A 21,586-nucleotide genomic window follows, 5' to 3' on the forward strand; every position below is an offset into this window, starting at 1 on the left:
TGACAATAACAACATAACTCAAATGACCACTTATTTCAATTATTTTGATGCATTATCGCAATTTTTAATTAGTAGTCTTCTGCTAGCGATCGATGTGAGTAAGCGGAGAAAATAAAGAATCATAATTTCAGAAATCCGTAATATTTCTGGCTCATCCCTACAAATTTAATCAACAATTTAAAGCAATTCGAGGTTATAAATCATAAGTAATTATAAATGTACAGTTACTACAAATCAGGAATTCAGTCAACTAATGACATTGTTTTTACGAACGAATATTACGTGATACTGCGAAATTCGACACGCCAACGTGACTACACTAAACTGTAATTTGGGGCGACATTATGAAGAATCGAACCGCCCTCTGTAAATTCAAACAGGACTTGTAAAATTGCGAGTGCGCATAGAATGTGTTCCACTTCTGTGTGCAGACTGAGCCGAGTAAAATCAACATCGACATTTTCATGAGCATAACAAATAACTGACAGCACTTCATGCCTGCAATTTTTTCTCTATCGCAACTTTATTTACTCCTGCAATTTTTATGTAAGTATAGGAAGCTACGGACAAAAATTATGGACAAAGAGACATTAACATTTAACCAACCGAATGAGGAGATCTTCCACGTTTCACTTGGCAGTGCGTTGCCTTTTATTTTGTTTATTTTTTCTTCTGTTATTTAGTAAGTATTGAACTGGAGTTATATGCAATTCATCAAACACGTTTCGTTCTGTTATAAAAAAAAATTTTTAACCAAATCAATTGAATGAGTTCAATTAAAGTTAACAAAAACTGTTATATTTACAATTATTTATAGGTGGCTGGCTAACAAGTAAAGGTGTATACCAAACCCGGAAATTCAAAAAATTATGAAACTTTACGTGTAAGTAGAGTAAATCAAGTCTAATACCTTACAATATTTTCGTTCCGAATGGAAGGGATAAAACCACCACTTGAAGAAAATGCAAATTTTTCTCTCCTGAGGATTATCTTGAGAACGGTAAGAGATAACGAAACAAAGTTTCAACAAAAAATACATTGGTCTTTCGCATCCGTAAAATAGCAAAATAAAATTTTTCCAAAAAGTTCAAATCTTTCAAAATTTTGAAAATTTCTAAAAATTTCTAAAAATTTCTAAAAATTAAAAATTGAAGAATGTCCATTTCACCGCCACATTCCGGGGAGAGTTGAATATTTCTCATTTTCCAGTTTTTTGTTTATAAAACGCAGGTCTCTATGTTTTCAAAAATGTTTTTTTACTGATATTGAAGCTAAATGTATATTCATAAGATATTTATAAAAAACATATTGATTCTAAGTTTTAACTATTACTTTGTCGTTGTTAAATCTGTACTGATCCGATTCGCCTCGATCTAATCTACTATGAGTGAGACGCTGTCACAAATACCGCCACGACGCACAGTGCGGCCAAATACCCGTTTTTTTCGACAAAACTCAATAACTTAAAACGTATTAGTGATACAAAAAAATGCTTCAGACAAAAGTTGTAACGTATAAAGCTAAAAATATGGTGGTTATATATTTTTTCACATTATGGGGATATGATAAAGCTTTTTAAATGACAATGAATATTTTTCGTTTCGACTTCAACGTCATATAAATAGAAAAATGGAATTTATGCGTACGATATTTTCATTTTTGAAATAAAAATCATTTTGTACAGCAAGGACTACTTAACAACACATTGAAAACCTTCAATTTTCGTTATGTGAATAGTCGAATTTTGGGGTTTTATCCACAGGTGGCCGCACTGCGCGCCGTAATCCTAGTGACTAGGACCTGGTCAATCATATCCCTCCACTGTTAGCCTCATTCAACACAATACAACTGTCCCCACTTTTTTTATGGCTTCGGCTCTTCACCCGACTCGCTGACTGGCTCATGAGTCACGAAAAAGGATCTGCCCGCGAAAGCCCTACTTGGACATGCTTCGCCTAGATTCACATACTATGTATGTATATTGTAGTGTTGATTGAACTCGGTTGACCGTTCAAAGCGCGAGGCTTCCCTTCATCGTGGAAGCTTTTGCGCTGGGAATTAAACAGGCATTGTGCTAACCCACATATCGGGAATTTCTGGGGCTTCTCTTTCGATGAATTTTCTGATAACGTAAGGCTGCATGCGAACAAGCGTTCACCGTGGAAGATCATTGGCATCAGACAATGGACGTTCCAAGGAACTCTCATCTTCATGAAGAATTCTTGATTATCTAGAAACCCATCGCCTTTTTAGACATTTTTAGACTTTTTAGAAATTCCTATACAGAAAGTCCAAGAAGGCATCTATTGAAGCTTCAATTGATTTACAATTCGGTTTGCATATTTCTAAATCAATTCCTTTAATTATTTCTCAGGAAAACGGCTGTTGTCTTTTTAATAATTGCAAAAAGATAAAATCAGAAATGGGTCTTTTTGACCCGTTTAATAGTTTTAGTGTTAAAGAATTGCATCCCACTAAAATTTCGAGTTTTATGAAATTCGACATCAAAATGAACAACTGAATATTGACCGCACTTTGTTTTCTGACAGTATTACAAAAATCAACTTGACTGTTTTATTCAGTGGAAGTAAACGCATGTATAAATATAAAGATGTTTTTTCGCTCGGTCGAAAAATGGTCTCGCAACACGTTTATCTATGATACGATATTTCGTTCATAAAAACATTGTACTCGAATACCCACGTCAGTCAAATATGTAAAGACAGCAAACAAGGAAGATTCTGAACAGCGTTATAAAAATGATCTACAGGATTGTTTTGATTTCTACAAATGTCACGCGCGGCTGAGTGTGTTTAATTTCGAAACTTGTATAATAAAAAGAATTAAAGAATTCCTTGTGTCGAACCAGATTATAACATATCAACAAATTTTAGACTTAAATTTAAGTTATTTGATACCTCGGCTTCATGGTGGTATCTTTACATTCTCTAAAGTCATTAATAACTTTACCAAGATCACGCATAATAGTTGATATAAAATACAAAAAAGGGAATACAGAATAGTTTCTGAATGAATAACTCAAATGCTAATTTAATATAATTTAGCACTGATATTTAACTGTCTGACGAATTTTTCAAATGGATTCGCGGAATATAATATTCCGGACGACACAAAACATGTAATAAAATGTAAAAATTGGAATACATTCTTTCCTTTCTTTATATACACATATACAAGATGCTCTGCCACTCTAACTGTATCACAGGTTGTAAACCATTTTGTAATAGCATAGAAGAAAGAAATCAAGAGATTTAAAAAATGCATGTATGCAGTAATCACATTTAAAATGTAACCCCAGAGGCGACTTCCGAGTACAAAGGGTTCAAAGTTCCATTTGCTTTACATTTATGATAACGATATTAAAATTTATAATTTTAATCAATATTAAACTTTAATTTTTAAGAGTTTGAATGTTAGAATTAAGGAAAAATCAATATGTTATTCAGACCACATATCATTACAGTTATACAAATTAAACAATGAATTATAATGAATGACAATGAATTATAAACAATTTTATGAAAATTAACACAAGAACTTCAATTAAAGGTACAATTCGTCAAACCGATCGATAAACATTTATAATGCTCGTTACGAACAAAGCACAGCAATGTTAATTGCTTTCACAAAATGTTAAATGACATAGCTAAATACCGAAGTTGTCGAAATGTACATAGTAGTAAGGGTTTGTGTACTGAGGGTACGCTGAATTGCATCAATATGGTGCTTTAAATTAATTTGATCTGCTGTGAATTGCGCGATCGCAGAAGAACGTTTGAAAAATATTCAATAGAAAAAGAAATGAAAGTATTAGGAAGAAATAATGTAAGATTAATCAACTTCATATTAGCCTGAAAAATATCCTCTGAATCGGATTTCAATATTTTTTACATGCTTTATTATACGTGTAAATGCCATATTTTGAAGAAACATTACTCCTATTTCTTTTTTCAGATAAGAACATTATTCTTATTGTAGACGAACATAAACTGATGTATGATACTAAATGTGATAATGATAATATTAAAAAACCCATACCTTTTAGTGTTGTTTTTTCGAATATATTTTCCTGTATTACAACACTGACAAAATTGTTTAAAAAATTTTTGTCTTCCATATCATAGATTTCTACGCTTAACTAATGTCAGGAAGCAAAGAAGATCATTAATTACTACAAACTTGATTATCGCACTTCGTAGTATACTAAATAATTTATTAACAGAATTAATTTAAAGAAAGAAGTTAAACTTAACTTCATTTAGTTACAGAAAGACACAGAAAATGAATTAATCAGACAAGTAAATTTTACAATATCATACAAGAGAATAGAAAAAAAAGGAAAAACGAGGCATTAAGAAAAATGTACAATTTGATTGTGTACATTATTCCTTTAAGAGTTGTTTATTTTATACGATATCAAGTGGATTATCTAATTTTACATTAGATGGAAAGGGTACAAATTTTACTGTTATGTTGTTTATTCTGTTTTACGTGAATAAGACTTTCCAAAGTTTGCACCCGTGAAATTGAATTTTGGAATCGCTACAGAATTCCCTAAACTTTTCAGGGCGTAAAAATTTATAGTTTTCCGAAACTGTGTGTAGGACTCAGAGGATCACGCAAAATCATACATTCGAACACTTTATGTACAGACACGAACACGTTATCGTTCCGCCGCTTGATTTCACAGGGTTGCCAAAATTTGCTGAATGTTGTCCGAATACTTCTCACATCGATCACTTTTCGATGTGAATGCGAATACTATCTGAATGGTGAGCAGACGTATTTATACATCCACAAAAATTTGTCGAAAATTTAACAAAAATAATAATCATTTTAATTTGGTTCTAATGAAAGTCATCGTGTTACACCTAATAAGAATAATTACAATTAATTATTTAATGTAAGTAAATGAGAATATAAACATGAAATTTATAGTCCCCGTAATTTGAATACTGCGTTTTACGTTTATATTATAATTTTTCTGAAATTTAGTCATTTTTAAATGAATTGAATATTTTAAAAAATATACAGTTACTCACGAAAGTATCCATCCATCTACTTATATTGTAAACTCTATTTATTTATATTGAAACTGTACGTTAAATTTTACATATTTAACAAATGTTAGAATTAATGTTATGAAATATTTGTAAGTTATATTGTCATAAACCATAATTGGAGTACTTTAAAAGAACATTATTTAATATGATACTGTTAGAAATATTCAAAACACGCGGCAAAACGCAAAACATTTGCTTGTATGGATAACATATTTGTATTTATATCGATTATCATTACGCTGTGAATCTTGTCATTCATTCTGATTAAAAATATTTCTTCTTAGAGCATACTTTATTAATTTCTTATCATCCAATTAACACGTTGACTACACCACAGCGATCACCGATGGCCAAAGTTTCCAAATTACTTAGAAACAATTACAATTTGCCAGATGACTGCTGTCGAATGAAAATGTTCAATAATGTAAATAATTATATAGCAATGTTAAAAGACTGAGTTAATTAAAGTAAATATAGTAAATATAGTTAACAAACTTCGTTTTATCAAATACTTTTATGAGTAACTATGTATAAGTAAATCACGAAGAAATTCTGTTCCATCGTAATAATGTCATACCACGCACGACAAACGCAACTTTAATTTATTAAAAACGAAAATCGATGAACTTAAAAAGGTACTGTCAACGACTAAAAAACCAAAAACTATTCCGTACGTAATAATTTCATCAAATGAAATTTGAAATTCACAGGAAATATTGAAAGCAATCGATCAGTAAACTTTCTAGAAATTAGTTAAGAGACTCATTAGAATTCCCTTTAAACTCTCGAACTTGTTTCCCCGAGTTACATGGGCAAGAAAATAAACGAAGAATCAATAAAACCGGAGAATTACGTATTCAAAAAAAAAGCTTTAACTTCCATTAAAGTTTTGTCGATCGATCTAATTATGACTACAGTCGAATCGAAAAACCCTGTCTCGAAACCACTCAAACTCTAATGATATTGAGTAAGCAAGAATTTCCGAGGTTCTTGTTGAATTTCAACAGTGGCTCGATCAAAAACTTTCTCGCCATCTTTCGCGCAGTTCTTCAATGTTTCCGCAATGCGGACAAAAATCAGAATCAGTAAAGATAAACTGCCGTAATACAATACTTACAGGAATAATGAACACACAAGCGTAAATCGACAAATGATATTAATCTGCCACATAGTTACTTTAATCATATACCTTTGACGAGAACCAAACAAATGAAATTATACAATTAAAAAAACTATAGGCAATCATCAAATAACACGATTAATTTTACTTAACTTTACTTAACTATGTGGATTATATACTTTTAACCTTATTAAAAATATATTCGGAAAAACAAATAAAGGCTGAATCAGTGAAAGAATCATTCAAATGAAAAAGTTAAATCCGATAAATTTAAAGTTCGGCTAAAAATGAATAAATGTAATGATTCCTTAAAAATAAAATCCACTAAAACTACCAGACGGGTAAAAATGACCCATTGCTAATGTCTTCTTTTTGCAATTATTAAAAAGATAATAGATGTTTCTCTGAGAATTTATTGAAGAAACTGATTTACCAATGCGCAAATTGAATTGTAAATCAATTAAAATCTCAATAGGTGTACTCTTGGAGTTTCTATAGAGAAATTTCTAAAAATCAATGTAACTGCTCAGTAGTTTTAGTCTTAATTATCACACGTTTAGTCATTGTTATTAAACAAAAAGTGGATTCTTTTTCCTCAAATACGGAAATAGATTTCATTTGGCCCAACTATAACACATTAATACAAGTTGGTAAACCCTTTAGCTTCGGGCGGCGTGGAATCCACATCGCTTGAATTTTTAAAAAATTCTAATGTTGGTTTACGTATAGAACCATATTTTGGAGCGTATCATGTTCAAAAATACATTTAATAATAAACATATTTCCTTTATTTCCAAGCATTTTCCCGTTTTCGCACTACATTACAGATTTTCTTGTAATAAATCAGTATAAACTATATATAAATTAAGTCTACGTGTCTGAAAGGAAAAATCAATGAATTACCCGTAGCTGAAGGGTTAACATTCGAGATAAGAAATACTTACGAGCATAATACACGCAGGTTCTCTTTTGAAGACGCAAAACGCATGGCGTCACTGTTGATTCTTTCGAGAGGGATTCCGCACTTCACCAATCTTTCGTGCCCGCACTCTTCACTTGTATCTGCACTCCGGCAACTGCCAAGCACTGAAATAAGAAATAACAAGTTCAAATGAATTAATATTACACAACGAATGCCATTTTTTAATGAATCTAAAGTAAAAATAAGTTGACCCGTATTCGTTGGTGTCTTCCAATGCGCATTACTTATTCAACTATTTAACATTTAATCCTTTGAGGTCGAACGTTGGAATGTCGACGATGCCAGACTTCAATATTTTAAATCGAAGGTTGCAATCGAGTAACTGAATTATTGAAATACCAAAAAATCGGTCAATCATTTTCGTCTATTTTAGCGTTTAATCAGTTAACTGCATTTGACGGGTATATACGTCATCTTAAAACTCAAAATGATACTAATTCTTTCAACGATGTATTATTTATTTTTTTTAAAAAACATGTAATTTTTCTTTATTTTGCTTTCGTCTTTCATTAAAATATACCCTAAGTATATTCGTCCTGCGTTAAACGACTACAGGATTTTAATGCGCGAAAAACGAGAAATTTTTCAAATTAAATTCCGTAGTTAGCAGGTTAAACACAGCTAGTTTCTACATTTTGTAATATAAACTTGATATCTTGCACATAGACCATTTTGTTCACTGCTGCTGACTTGTCGCAGGTGATTTTTAACAATTCAACTGATTTCATAAGTTATTACTACTCCATCTGCTAATGTACTGTATGCAGTATTCATTTCATTTTAAATATCTATATAAATAACATTAATATACTACTTCACATACTTACATTATATATCTCATAATTAAACAGTGGTACAGTAAAAATGTATTTTTAAGAGTCCTGCATATAATCAATGAACAAATGTAATTTGATGTGATTCGTATACAAGGTATTAAGTTAGATTCATGTACAGTTTCATTCTATGTCAATGTGTGCTCTAAGGTGTAAACATTGATAGCAGAGGAACAATATGTAAGTTGCATGCAAACAAATAGAATAATATTTATGTTTGTCAAATTCTATTAGAAATCTTGACCATGAATCTGACACGATATTGTAGGGCAAGGGGTTAATGAGAAAATCAAAAACTAAAGACGCAAATGTGAATGGATACAAGGATTAACGTCTTTCCACAAGGCATTAAACTGTGTCGACATATACACTCTTCGATTATCACTCGCCAAAAATTGGACTATGTAATAAGCTATGTTTTGTATTAATGAGTTGCTTTAATGTGTTGATACATACATAGTCACCCATTTATTTAAAGAAAAACTAAAGAACAAACAAAGGCAAAAGAAGGGTAAACAATAAACAATGAATTTAAATAATATTAACATAAAACTTTTGATAGGAAACCATGATAAAAAGAAAAGAGAATAACGAAGTGTCAGAAGAGAGATGCTACGCGGATAGCTTTCAGATGCTTTCAATTTAATCTGAAAAGCATCTCTCCCGGCTAATCTCTTCTGATATTGTCTGCTTTGTAAGTTACTATTATTCCCTGAGGACCAAAGAAGTCGATTTTTACCTCGTCCAAACTCTCAGCAAATGTTATTACATTGTCTCCGATTAATTAATCGATAACAGGGAGAATTTTATTTTGTTTCTCAAATATCGTAAGTTCTATTATTGATGGCAGGTTTTTTTATTAATCATAGATGTGCAACAGTGATTACTAACATCTGACCGATCAAATATTAACTTTATGAAAAAATAGTGAAAGCAAAATTTAATCGATAGAAAAATATTGTTCTATCGATAACTGGAATGTATACAATCATAAAATAATAAATATCATATATACACAGTTAAGAAATGTATAATAGATAAAAATACACGAACATATGCAGAACATGTAACTGTAAAATGAAAACCACAAACGTCTGCTTTGGTTTTAATAATGTTAAAAAATTTATTAATAGCAAGAATTCGTGGTACAGAGAAGCTATTATTATTACAAGAAAAATCTATTTCTCAGTAAAATCTTCTGCAGGTTGTAATGGACGAAATTTAGTAGTGTAACCGGTTTTTTCCTCGAAGTAACCTTTTCCACAGATATTGTACACGATACATTATGCTGTAGCTAATGAAAATACAAATTCATATATGCATGATAAAATGAAAATTGCATAAAATGTAACATCTGTTGTTACACCATGTATTTACATGAGCTTCCAGGACGAAGATACATAGCAAACGCACGTTAGCGTGGGAACATCTAATCGTCGACTAACGGCACGCGTCGATACGGATACACTACTGCACGTCCGAATAATGTCGGCTTGATCCACTTGAGCCAAGCTTGTCTTTTTGCCAGGATTAAACTGTATTACGCGTGGTAAACACGGATGACAGTGTAACTAGAATTTAGCTTGCCTTACACAGACTGCCACTGCACAGCTGTTGCCTGTTTGATATACACGCGCATTTTAACGTTTTTGGCAGGTACACATACGTACTAACGAATTACAGTAAAATAATGTGTGTAAGGATTTTACAGATTTTTATACGTATATTTATATGCTTTATACAAACTTGTCTGTACATGTATGCAGTCGGACACAGAATTATGTGGACAGCTGATAGTAAAAAGTATCAATGCAATGTAAACAAATTCGTATTAGTCGAATATTTTTAACTTTCGTTTATTATATATCCTTATAGTGCATAGATTATTTACTGAAAAATTGAAAATAATATTTACATTTTTGTACAAGTAAACGATATTAAACAGAAAAGTCAGCTATCCGATGGATAAAAATATGTCGACACACATTAAAATTTGTTATAAATTAAACAAGTAATAAAATTAATATTTTATATTGCCGCCTTTTTTAGTTTTCGCTTAATTGTTTTTGCACAAATATTTAAATCTAACGATTCTATAATGTTTCTGACGGAAGTTGTATCTTTTCGACATTTCTTAAGAATACGACAGTCTTCTTGTATGGCAACGCAACGTTTTCGTTCACAATCTCTTAAATTTTCGATAGTAATATGAATTAAAAATATCTTTTATAAATCTTCTAGACTATACTTTTAGACACACGATACTTGCTGGTAAGAGTATGATAGCGTATGTTAATACAAACAATCCGAAACTAAGCTTTATGATTCGATAAAAACAAATGAAAAATAAATTATATATTTCCATGTGTAATGAAGAAATATCAACAAGGGGAAAAACGAAAATTAACTCACTCAGTTTTAACTCAATTTCGATGGATAAAATAATAAAAGAAAATGAAACGAACGAAAATGGAAATCATTGCATAAAATAGCTCGACATCGTACTAATTCGACGTTATGGTTCGTGAAAAAAAATAAATGGAACAAAGAAGGGAGTTGAATCGCGGAAAGCTGTGGGGGCTGAAACGTACCAGCGTGTTCAGACCAACCAAACAAAACACCATTAAATCCGAATCAACTTCTTAATTTGAACGAATGGTTTTTTGTCCGTTGTTGTCCCACAGGCAACACCACAATAATAACCGCGATCGTTCGTCATCATTAAGCGGCCCGGAAAAATGCATTTCCTGTGTTTTATATCTGGAACCACGAAATTTTTTGTTGGCATCCAACTTGCTACAAGCAGTTTAGGACAACGTTTCTCAAGCAATCACCGATCAAATGTTCATAGTACAAGTATGACAGCTGATGTTGCACGGTAAAATCGACATTTTTCGTGGGTATCCTTTTTCAGGTAGTTAAAGCCGCCATTTAGAGATTCACTGCCAACATTCTACAAAACTTAATACTTCTGAAATTAAATGCAAATGTTATAAATATATAGGTTAGCGATAACTATTTTCTTATTTTTAAGATTAAGATTTCTGCGCGTGTCCTGCAATTTCTTCGCTACTACCATGGTGTAAAAAATATTAACTCCGGAAACCAACCTACAAGAAAGGTATCGCATCCGGAAATTTAAAAAATTATGAAACTTCGTGTTTAAGTAAAGTAAATCAAGCCTAATATGTATATTGCAATTTTTTTCGTGCCGAATTTCACTTTGAAGGAGTAAAGCCACCCCTTAAAAAATGCGAATTTTTCTTTCCAATAGATTATCTTGAGCACGGTAAAATATAACGAAACAATCTTTCAACAAAAAATACATTGTTCTTTCATATCTATAAAACTTAAAATAAAATTTTCAAATCAATCATTTTCAAAATCAAAATTTTGAAAAATTTAAACATTTTCAAAAATGTTATTTTGTAGTTTTATAAGCGTGAAATAACAATGTATGTTTGTTTGAACTTTATGTCGCTATCTCCTATCGTTCTCAAGATAATCCATAAGAAAGAAAACTTTGCATTTTTTCAAGGAGTAATTTCACCCGCTGAAAACGATATTCAGCACGAAAACAAATTGCAATATATTATGCTTAATTTACTCTACTTACACACAAAGTTTCATAATTTTTTTTAATTTCCGGGTTCGATACTTTTCCTTATCGTCTTTTCAGTTCATTGATATAATTTGTCTGCAGAGATACATTGTTTAACATATTTCATATAAATTACATATATTTGAGTCCTTTTTACAAATTCTTTATAATCATTTACATTTAAATTACGAAGCTTCTAAAGAAAATATTTAGGTAGTTTTATATATAGGTCTGTGTCATTCATGAATACTGTGACAGTCAGTACGTTAACTATTAAGACAGCCGTAACGTTAGCTATTTGATTCGGCACAAAAAAATTATAAAATTTAAAATTCAATATTAAATTTTGTATAAGGTATCAACACATAGAATATAGAAATAAAATAGTTGTTGTATAATATATGTAAGATTTTTCTTTACGTTAGTTGCAAATAATATTATCGATATTTTGTCAAGAAGCAACGATTATTTATAATGAAAAATATTCTCGAGTGCATAGGGTTAATTCTTTATATTCATTGTCAGAATGCTTTTACAAGAAGTTCTTCCTATGCTTCAACAGCAATTCAGGTATCACTAACCCCTCGCAGATAGACGACACAGCTGCGAGCAACTGGTGCCGCCTTGGGTTCTTCATTTAAGCCTAATAACGTGCACATCGCTCCAGCACCCCATAACTCCACTCTGAAGGTGACAAACTCGGCGTAAGCGTTAGCAAACCAAAGGAAACCGCCCCTAAGCCATCACTGGTGACATTTTCCTTCCCACTATCATGTTGCGAGTAGTCAATCAAATATACCTACAACTCTATAGAAGAGGAATACGACATACTATCAACAGCAATCGAGAAATTAACAGACCAAAATTCAAGTCACACTCAAGCAATTAAGACAAAATTTACCCCCAATAATTATCACTACTTTTTACATGTAGAATTGTAATTTATATTTAATAGTATTTACTAACCACCTGCCGTTTGATTTATTTTTGCGACTAACTTCTTACTCTCAACAATTTGCAAAAAAGTCAAAGAAATGTTTCATTTCGTTCTAAATGCCAATTTACTTTGAAGGTAAAATATTGATAATAATAAAATTAAGGTTTTTAGTTCAATCCATGCGCAATAAATAATATTAATTCTTATTGAATCAATCTATAAATTTGCACCAAGAGTTTCACTCGTAGTTATACAACAAAGGATTAAATAATCGGTATATAATCGAAAATTAACATTTATTGTGCAATCGAGAATTCATACAAACATTCTTTCTGAACCGTGGACAGCATATTGTTAATACTTTTAATGCTCTCTTTTTTTACATTCTTCTATATTGTGGAAGGTATTGAATCCAAATTAATAGTAACATCATATGAAAATATGTAAGTACATCATATTCAAGAATCACGCAGCTTTATGTATACATACAACTGTGTTACATTTATATGTACAACAAATGTACACGTGTTAAAATAAATTATTTCAACAGCTGAAGCCAGCCAGTTTCAACAACGGCTAGTGGACGTCTTAATTAAGAAAAGATCTAACTTGAGAAAAGTTTCCAGAAAGATGGGTCGATCACTCATTTATTCGTATCGTCCAGAATTCGCTTAATTGCCCCTAATGGATTCCTCAAGTCTTTCCATTCAAGCACTTTCAGCCGTTCTTTATGTAGCGTCGAACCAAACTATATTTCAGTCGAGAGCTCCATTCTTGAACAAGCAAATCAGCTAATTACGCGATTAATTATTTTAATAGAGCCTTATCTTTGATTTTCCAAAGATAAATTTGTCGTGATTATTGATCGTTTATTATTCTAAAAGAATTTCTTTTCTGGGTGAATATTTCATCATTATTATTTCTTACTCGAAATTTCGGCATGTTTATTGTTTCTGAACAGTCAAATCAACTTTCTGTCATTAAAACTTTAATTTATAACAGTTTTCATTTGAATGAGTGTTTCTTCCTATAGTATTGTGTTTTTGTGAAGATTTCATTAAATAATATACAAAATAATGAATAGAACAATCTATTCTGATAAGTATATGTAATATACAGCTTAAACTTAAACTTTCGTATCATAACTAAACTACCGTAACTAAAAAAGCAGAGTTAAATTTTACAAAGTATGATCAGCTAATTCCTTGATACCCTATATAATAAGCGATTAAAATTAAAAGTGATTTAAGAAATTCTAACTAAACATATCACTCTGCAAATGAAAAACAGTCTGTCCCCCTACTTTATGCTTTGCTCTTCTAATTTTTAACTGACTCGATTATCACTTTCTTATCCCATCTTGTTACACAATCATCTACAACCTACCATTTTTCTCTTCCTGTCTCACTACATACTGAAAATGTACTTTTACAAAATAATCAGTCGCTCAAAACTATTTATTCCTTCTGAGCACTTAACCAGTTTAACTGCGTTCAACGAGTATACACGTCATCCTAAAACACAAAATGATACTAATTTTTTCAACGATGAATTAATTATTCTTTCAGATACACGCGTCATTCATCTTCGTTTTGCTTCAGTTTTACGTTAAAATATATTACACTTTATTATTTGATTTTATTGCGCCCACAATGAAAGATTTTTCAAAACTCCACAGTTAACTGGCTAAACACATCAGCTAAACATTTCGTCTGTTTGATTTGGACCTTCTTCATAGCCGAAGAAAAAGAAGTTTGAAAGAAAGGATACGAAAAGAATACTACAATTTTATGATACTGAACTAGAGTTTACGACAGTAATAAATATGTTTATAAATATGTTTGACATGTGATATGATACAAGTATAAAATTGGGAAATATGTGTTTTATATAAAGCAATATAACAAGTTGAGAAACTTGATTCATAACAATAACTTTAAAAACATTTATTTTATAAATAACGTAATATTTATCATGTACCTCTATTTTGTTAATATTAACTCTCAATATTAACCTCTTTGGTGTACTGTCAATCAAGTGTAATGTATTTATTGACAAAGTATAGTTTTGTACTATTTCCCAAAATAAGTCCTTAGAGCATATAAAAACTTTAAAGGACCGTGATTATCTGAAAGAGTTCAGAAATTCTGAATAATGTTAAGACTGGTAATTTTGATGGATATGTGATATCTTTTGTCTTTTTTAAACAAAAAATAAAGACAAATTTTTTAATTTAATTGAAATCTTTCTGTTATTAGAGAATGAACATTTTAAACACATTGTTTCGCTAATTCTAATACATTCCTAATTAAAATGTGAATTTAATCAATGCCACTGATTCTTTCATCCAATGTTAACCAAATCTTCCTCATCTTTCGTAGAAATATATCTTCTGAAAGTGATTGATTATATATCTTCTACAAACTATTTAGCGTCTGATTAAATATTTTTCTTAGCGAAACAGTTAAAAAGACAAAACTGTTTGAGTTTCTCGTTAATCCAAATTTTGTTTATTAAATTTTACATTACTCTTCCAAACCAGCAATGGCTCATGGTTCAAAATTTAAATTGTCTTTCACGATCTCAACGATATTCAGTAGTTATGGTCAATAATAGCACGTGTAGACTGACGCGCCGGAGGCAAAGAACGACCATTATGAATAATACATGTATACAGAACTAATACAAATTGCACTGATAATGTATCAGAATCAAATGCAATTTTGCAGAATTCTTAATAAAAAATGAAATAAAATTTAATATTTTTCGTTTCGATAAAGTTTAATGATTTCGTCACAGAACACGTAATGAGTATTCATGCATGAAAAATCAACATGCGTTTTCATTTTTTCTAAATATTTGCACGGATTCTGCCGAAATTAGTTAAAAACGAATATATTTATATTTATCACTTCTCTAATTCCAATGGTTACATGGTAAACCATGGATCTAGTGTCCATTACGCATAATTATATACACGCAGTAATATGCGTACCGTAAATTTTACTTAGATTTCAATTTTTAAAAATTCGAAAAAGTACTTGAAGAAAACGTTCCATTACACCTCATTAAAATAAATTATGAAAAGGAAGAAAATTAATTAAGCGTCAAAGAAAGGTACATAATTTAATATTAAACATCTTTTTTAAAAAAACTGTACAATTTGAAGACAGAAGTATATTATTTTGTGGTCACTTAACGATACTGGTTTATTTTGATATCTCAGTAAATTGCACAACCATATTTTAACATTGTCGAGAGAAAATATATGCACAGGTTGCTGACATCAAAACATAATGACAATCCGAAACATGGTATTTACAAATTGAGTACAAACTTTTCTGACAAGGGAACCTTTTCAAGCAGTACAAGCTGATTTTGATGGAACTTATTTAAGGCATAATCCTCGAGAAAATATTGACACGTATTTTTTCTTATCAACCAACATCCATTTTGAATGGTTGAAAACACTCCTCAAAGTTCAGAGTTGAAAGTATATTCTTTTACAATATCTTTGAAATTAGGGGGTATAAAAAAGAAACTTTTTTTTTTAATTGTTCGCCTCGAAATGAACAATTTAGATTTATTTGTTACACTCTCTAATTTCAAAGATATTGTAAAAGAATATACTTTCAACTCTGAACTTTGAGGAGTGTTTTCAACTCTTCAAAGTGGATGTTGGTCGATAAGAAAAAATAATTGTCAAATATTTTTTTGAAGATTATGTCTTACATAAGTTTCATCAAAATCAGCCTATACTGTTTAAAAAAGTTCCCTTATGAGATCAAGGAATTTTAATATCACCAATCGGTTAAGTTCACGTAAAAAATTCCTTCAATAGTGAAGTACAACTTTAAAAAATCAATAAAAACTAGAATTAAAAGAAACATCTTTGCATATTGGATTGCATGGTAATACAATTTTTGTATAAAACGCTACAGAAGTAATTTTCAATTTGAAACGTTGAAACCATCATCAAAACCGTCAACTATTACCCAATCCGAAATATTTTCACAGTTTCCACCGCTTAAACGTTATCAAGGATTTTCCCGATTTCACGCACCATGAATTTCAGTGAAAGCGGTGAAATAAATGCTTTCGATCTCGTCTTTTCATTCTGGGCGCACAGAGATCGATTATACTGCGATTTCAATGTCGAATACAGAGAGCATCACTGAATTTTGCAATGAAACGGTAAAACATTCGCGCAAAAAATATATTCGTGTTAGTGGAAACTTGACAGATAGACACACGCCATCAGTCCAATGGAATTATTTTGCTATTCAATTGTATGCCCAATATATGATTCCGCAACGCTTTATTCAATTTACCGTTTCGGACACGTATACGTTCCGCTGAGCAGTCACCATACTACGGTATCGAGATGCGATATCGTATGTACGTAATCAATATGCATTATAGTATCACAATATCAGTCGGTACAAAACTCTATACACCGTGTAAGTACACCATTATGCAAAACCAAACATAAATGTTCAGCTTGAAATCACATTTAGTAATATTAATATTCAACTAACAAACGAATTACTAATTACAAATGGTGATTCTTACAAAAATATTCAACTAACAAACAAATTCCAATTAACAGTATTTTTAATTGTGAGTGGTGATCCTTACAAAAGGTAATAAATAGTACTAATGCAGGCTGTATCCACTTAGAATTGGTTGTTATTAAAGACAGAAAGAAACAATGAAGGAAAGTTTTTCGTTATTTAACTAGCTTTATTGTATCTTTTTGTAAATGTGATTTGTTGCGTGAACTGATTCTCCGTGCCACTCTTGATTAAAAAAAAAAGTATTTGGATACATTCAGAGGAACTGAATATCTTTCGACATATTTAAGTTATGCGAGCTTTTTTCACGCCGAATTTCACTTTGAAGGGGTGAAACCAACCTTTGAAAAAGATGAAACTTTTCCTTTCTCGTGGATTATCTTGAGAACGGTAAGAGATGGCAAAAAAAAGTTTAAACAGCAAGTACATTGTTCTTTCATGTTTTCTTTTAGTCGAAATAATTTTCTAAATATCGAGAACAACGTGTTTACAATTACAAGTTATTCATCCCTTACAAGAAAAGTACCCGTCAAATATTTTTCTACAAAATACGCGAACCACAAATTTAATAAAAATCAATATATTCCACTTAAGTGACGTCCGTTGCGAGCTTAAATTCCACTTCAATAAGAAGACGGCCATCTTCGAGGGTGACCGTCCCGAGGATCCTTTCACTCGTTATTTTAATGATCGTGCCTGAGCAGAAACGGTGCTACACCTCCCTCCGCATACAGAATTAATGTTTGCCAGGTCTGACTGCTCCCGATAAAGGGAAAAGAGGGAGGAAACGAGAACGGAAACACGGGGATACGGAAGAATCAGGGGTGGAATCGAACACGATAGAAACGGAAAGGACCGCGGTGGTATTTGTCGAAGCACGAGTTACAGTGTCGAATCCTCTCTTGACACCGACGGACGAGATCGATTCCCGATTATCGTCCGCGGAGAACAAATCTCGGGAATATTTCTACGAAGAAATATCAATTTGATTCGAAGATTAATTAACGTCCACTATACAGCTGTCTGTACTGCATATACGGCATAGTTTATCTGAATTGAAATTTCAGTTGTTCAATGAATAGAACAATTTCCGACGACATAAAAATGTGTCTTTTCTGAGAACACAGGCTGCTTTAACCTGTTAATTCTGAAATTTAATTTAAAAAATGTCTCGTTTTACGCACAATAAAATCAAACAATGAAGTGTGTATATACTCGTCAAGCGCAGGACGAATGCACCTAGAGTATATTTTAATGAAAAACTAAAGCAAAATCAAGAAGAATTACATGTTTAAGTGAAAAAATAAATAATTAATTGCTAAAAAAAACTAGTATCATTTCAAGCTTTAAGATGGCGTATACGCGTCAAATGCAGTTAACTGGTTAAATATGTTAAAAAGTATATTTTTTTGCATTAAATGATTTAGATCAGAAGTATACTTATTGCGGATTCACAAATGAAAATATGTAAGAAGATAGACGTAATAATGTTATAATAAAAATTATAGATAAATGATTCTCCTAATTAAATTTTTATGTAATAGAATTTCCCGTTCAGACCCATGCAACTTGAAAAGGAACTTTTTTCAATATCTATGTGAATAGTTACCGAAATAACTCAAAAAATATATTTCCAACTTTCAGAGATGTTTTTACCTCGTCAGTATAAACGATACGATTTACTAAATAAATTAATAAAATAACATATTAACTATTATTGAGTGATATTAATGAAAGTTCTGATGTAAAAGTGAATATCATGGTACATATAAATGCCACTTTTCTCGCGAAAAATAAAATGTTTCAGATGTAATTGAGTTTTCAGTAATCTTATTTTGGAACGTTTTAATGCAGATGCATATGAAAACAATATAGAGGTGTAATTTGTTGACATGAATGTTGTAACAGTTTCCTTCATGATTGTTACGTAATTTAACTTGAAAACAGATTCTAGTCCAGTTACTTACTGGCATCAACTTAGACAGTTTTATACTAACGCGATAAAATATCGATTGTTTCAACATTTACGTACTAACTGGAAATCACATAATAGCGAAGAAACTTGTTATGTAAATCACCTTATAATTCCAACCAACTATTGCCTCGCATTGATTTAGATCAATACGTGTAGGTACAAAAAAAGAATGTATATTTATATGAACAGCTGAATAAAACAAACTGCTACCACAAGTAAAAAAGTGAAACTCATTCATGATACTGAGTATTTGCAGTATCATCAATTTAATTTACAGTTCATTATTACAATTCTAATAAATAAATAAATAATTATTTTATTAGTATTTATCCACAAGTTTGCAAACACTCGTGTTAGTACGTACTTGAATGTGAGACAATAATATAGACACATTTTATAAACACTCGTCGCAATAAGTGCGTAAAATGCACAGTCTAATAATAAACGAAAATAATTTACTCACCACAACTACCTAATATTTTTCCCGAGCAATTATAACAATGTAAAATGTTTGCGTTAAAAATAATTATTTGTAACCGGTATTATAAAATCGAAAGGTTTAAATCAATCTTTATCGAAAACCGAATCATTTCCGACGTCGAATTTGATCCCGAAGCGGCAACACAGAGTTCGGCGGTAGGTGTGGACGGAAACGAAACGAAAAACGAGAAGCATTGTGCTGTTCGAGCATTAATCGCACCACCGATCGTCCGATATCCTGCGCTGAAGTTTTCGTCGTCCTCTGAACCAGAGTTACCTGGCCCTTTTACGTGCACATGTGCACGAGGCTGTAAATCGTCGATAACCCCTGCGGAGTCCACAAGCGTTTTAAAGGGAACACTGAGCCACGGCGTTATGGCGTCTGCAAAACGGTCGAAATTACGAGCGCATTATGCGACCAAGCATTAGTTAATTCCGCGACTGGCGCTGTTCATACTCTCGAGTTAACTTGCTGCTTCGACCCCTCTCGACGGAATTAGAACAGGTTGGTTCGTCTTTGCGATGCAGAAAATTTCGATAACCGTCCCGTAAACTCCCACGTATTTCAAGGAGTTACATATGTAGAGTGTGTCTCACGAACTCTGACCACTTAAATATCTTGGATATTTCAACCAATACGAGAAAACGTTACTTACAGAAGTTGTAGGGTTTAAGAAACTATAGAGTATGGTATAAATGATATTCTTGCAAGTGGAGACGTAGAAAAGATATAGCGGTTACCTTTGCTTTTTTTTAAATGGAATGTCCAATTTTTTATGCTTTTATGCGAGCATAAAAAAAACAAAGGTGACCGCTATATCTTCTCTACGCCTCCACTTGCAATAATAACATTTATACCATACTCTGTAGTTTCTTAAACCCGGCAACTTCTGTAAGTAACATTTTCTCGTATTGGTTGAAATAATCAAGATATTTAAGTGCAAAGAGTTCGTGAGACACACTGTATGTTATAAACAAATTAACATGCAACATACTGCGTTTCCTTACAATAATAAAATTTCATTTATCCTGAACATTGATGGATGTACAACAATGAAATATGAAATATTCCACAGATTTCAAACTGCAAATGCTTGTTCGATTATATTTTTGTTAACTATTTTTTAGTGCCAGACGGCGCGTTCGTGCTTCGGTTCACTGCCTAAAAGTGCCAACCTATCAGTTCGTAGAGTTAAACTGAATTTATTTATTTTTCTTTTGAACAGTTATTTTTATTTTTGTATTGTCTGTTTAGAAATAATATAAAATGGTGCAATAGCGGTATTTAACATTTGTTTACACAAAATTAGAAGAGCGTAATTCAGTTTTAGAGCTGGAATGAAAAAAGCGCAATCTTGCTTTTTTCGACTGGATTTTGGAAAGACCAGTGACACTCAAACGATTAACCAATTAACTGCGTTTGACGAGTATACACGTCACCTTAAAACTCGAAATGATACTAATCTTTTCAATGATGAATTAGTTATTTTTTCAGGTACACATGTATCTCTTTTTCGTCTTGCTTTAATTTTTTGTCAAAATGTATTATAAGTACATTTGCACTGCGTTTGGCAAGTATATACTTCATTGTTCGACTTTATTGCGCCCATAATGAGAGATTGTTGAAACTAAATTCCACAGTTAACTGGTTGAATCAATCCTCCAAATCTTTAATAACAGATTTCAGCGAAATTTTGAAAAAATTCAACTTACTGAGTAAGTTTTATAAGTTTAGGACTAATGTTCTGGACTTCCTTTCTATAAAAATATCGTAAAGTTGTTTTTCCTGGTGTGTTAGGCTACGACGCGTCAATTCCCGTTTATACGGTTGAAATATTTTCCAAACGTCCTTCGTTCACAATTGCTATGTATACCCTGCATCTAGAGAAGGGTCAAATCGCATAATTTATAGAGTATGCAAGTGGCATCTACTAGAGTCGTTGTTGACTGAGTTTACGACACGCACATAATCCGCCATCTTTCAGGACGCTTCAGTTACT

General features: G+C 31.6%; 1 protein-coding gene across 1 annotated transcript in view; it reads right to left on the reverse strand.

Moving 5' to 3' along the window:
* Positions 1-21,586, reverse strand: part of LOC116431232 (uncharacterized) — an 81,426-nt gene that overhangs the window by 34,466 nt on the left and 25,374 nt on the right. The window contains exon 2 of the mRNA XM_031986357.2: positions 7,149-7,290. Coding sequence (XP_031842217.1) covers positions 7,149-7,290 — 142 coding nt within the window. The remainder of the gene's footprint in view (positions 1-7,148; positions 7,291-21,586) is intronic.

The sequence above is a fragment of the Nomia melanderi genome, chromosome 9 (genome assembly GCF_051020985.1).
Source record: "Nomia melanderi isolate GNS246 chromosome 9, iyNomMela1, whole genome shotgun sequence".
NCBI lineage: Eukaryota > Metazoa > Arthropoda > Insecta > Hymenoptera > Halictidae > Nomia > Nomia melanderi.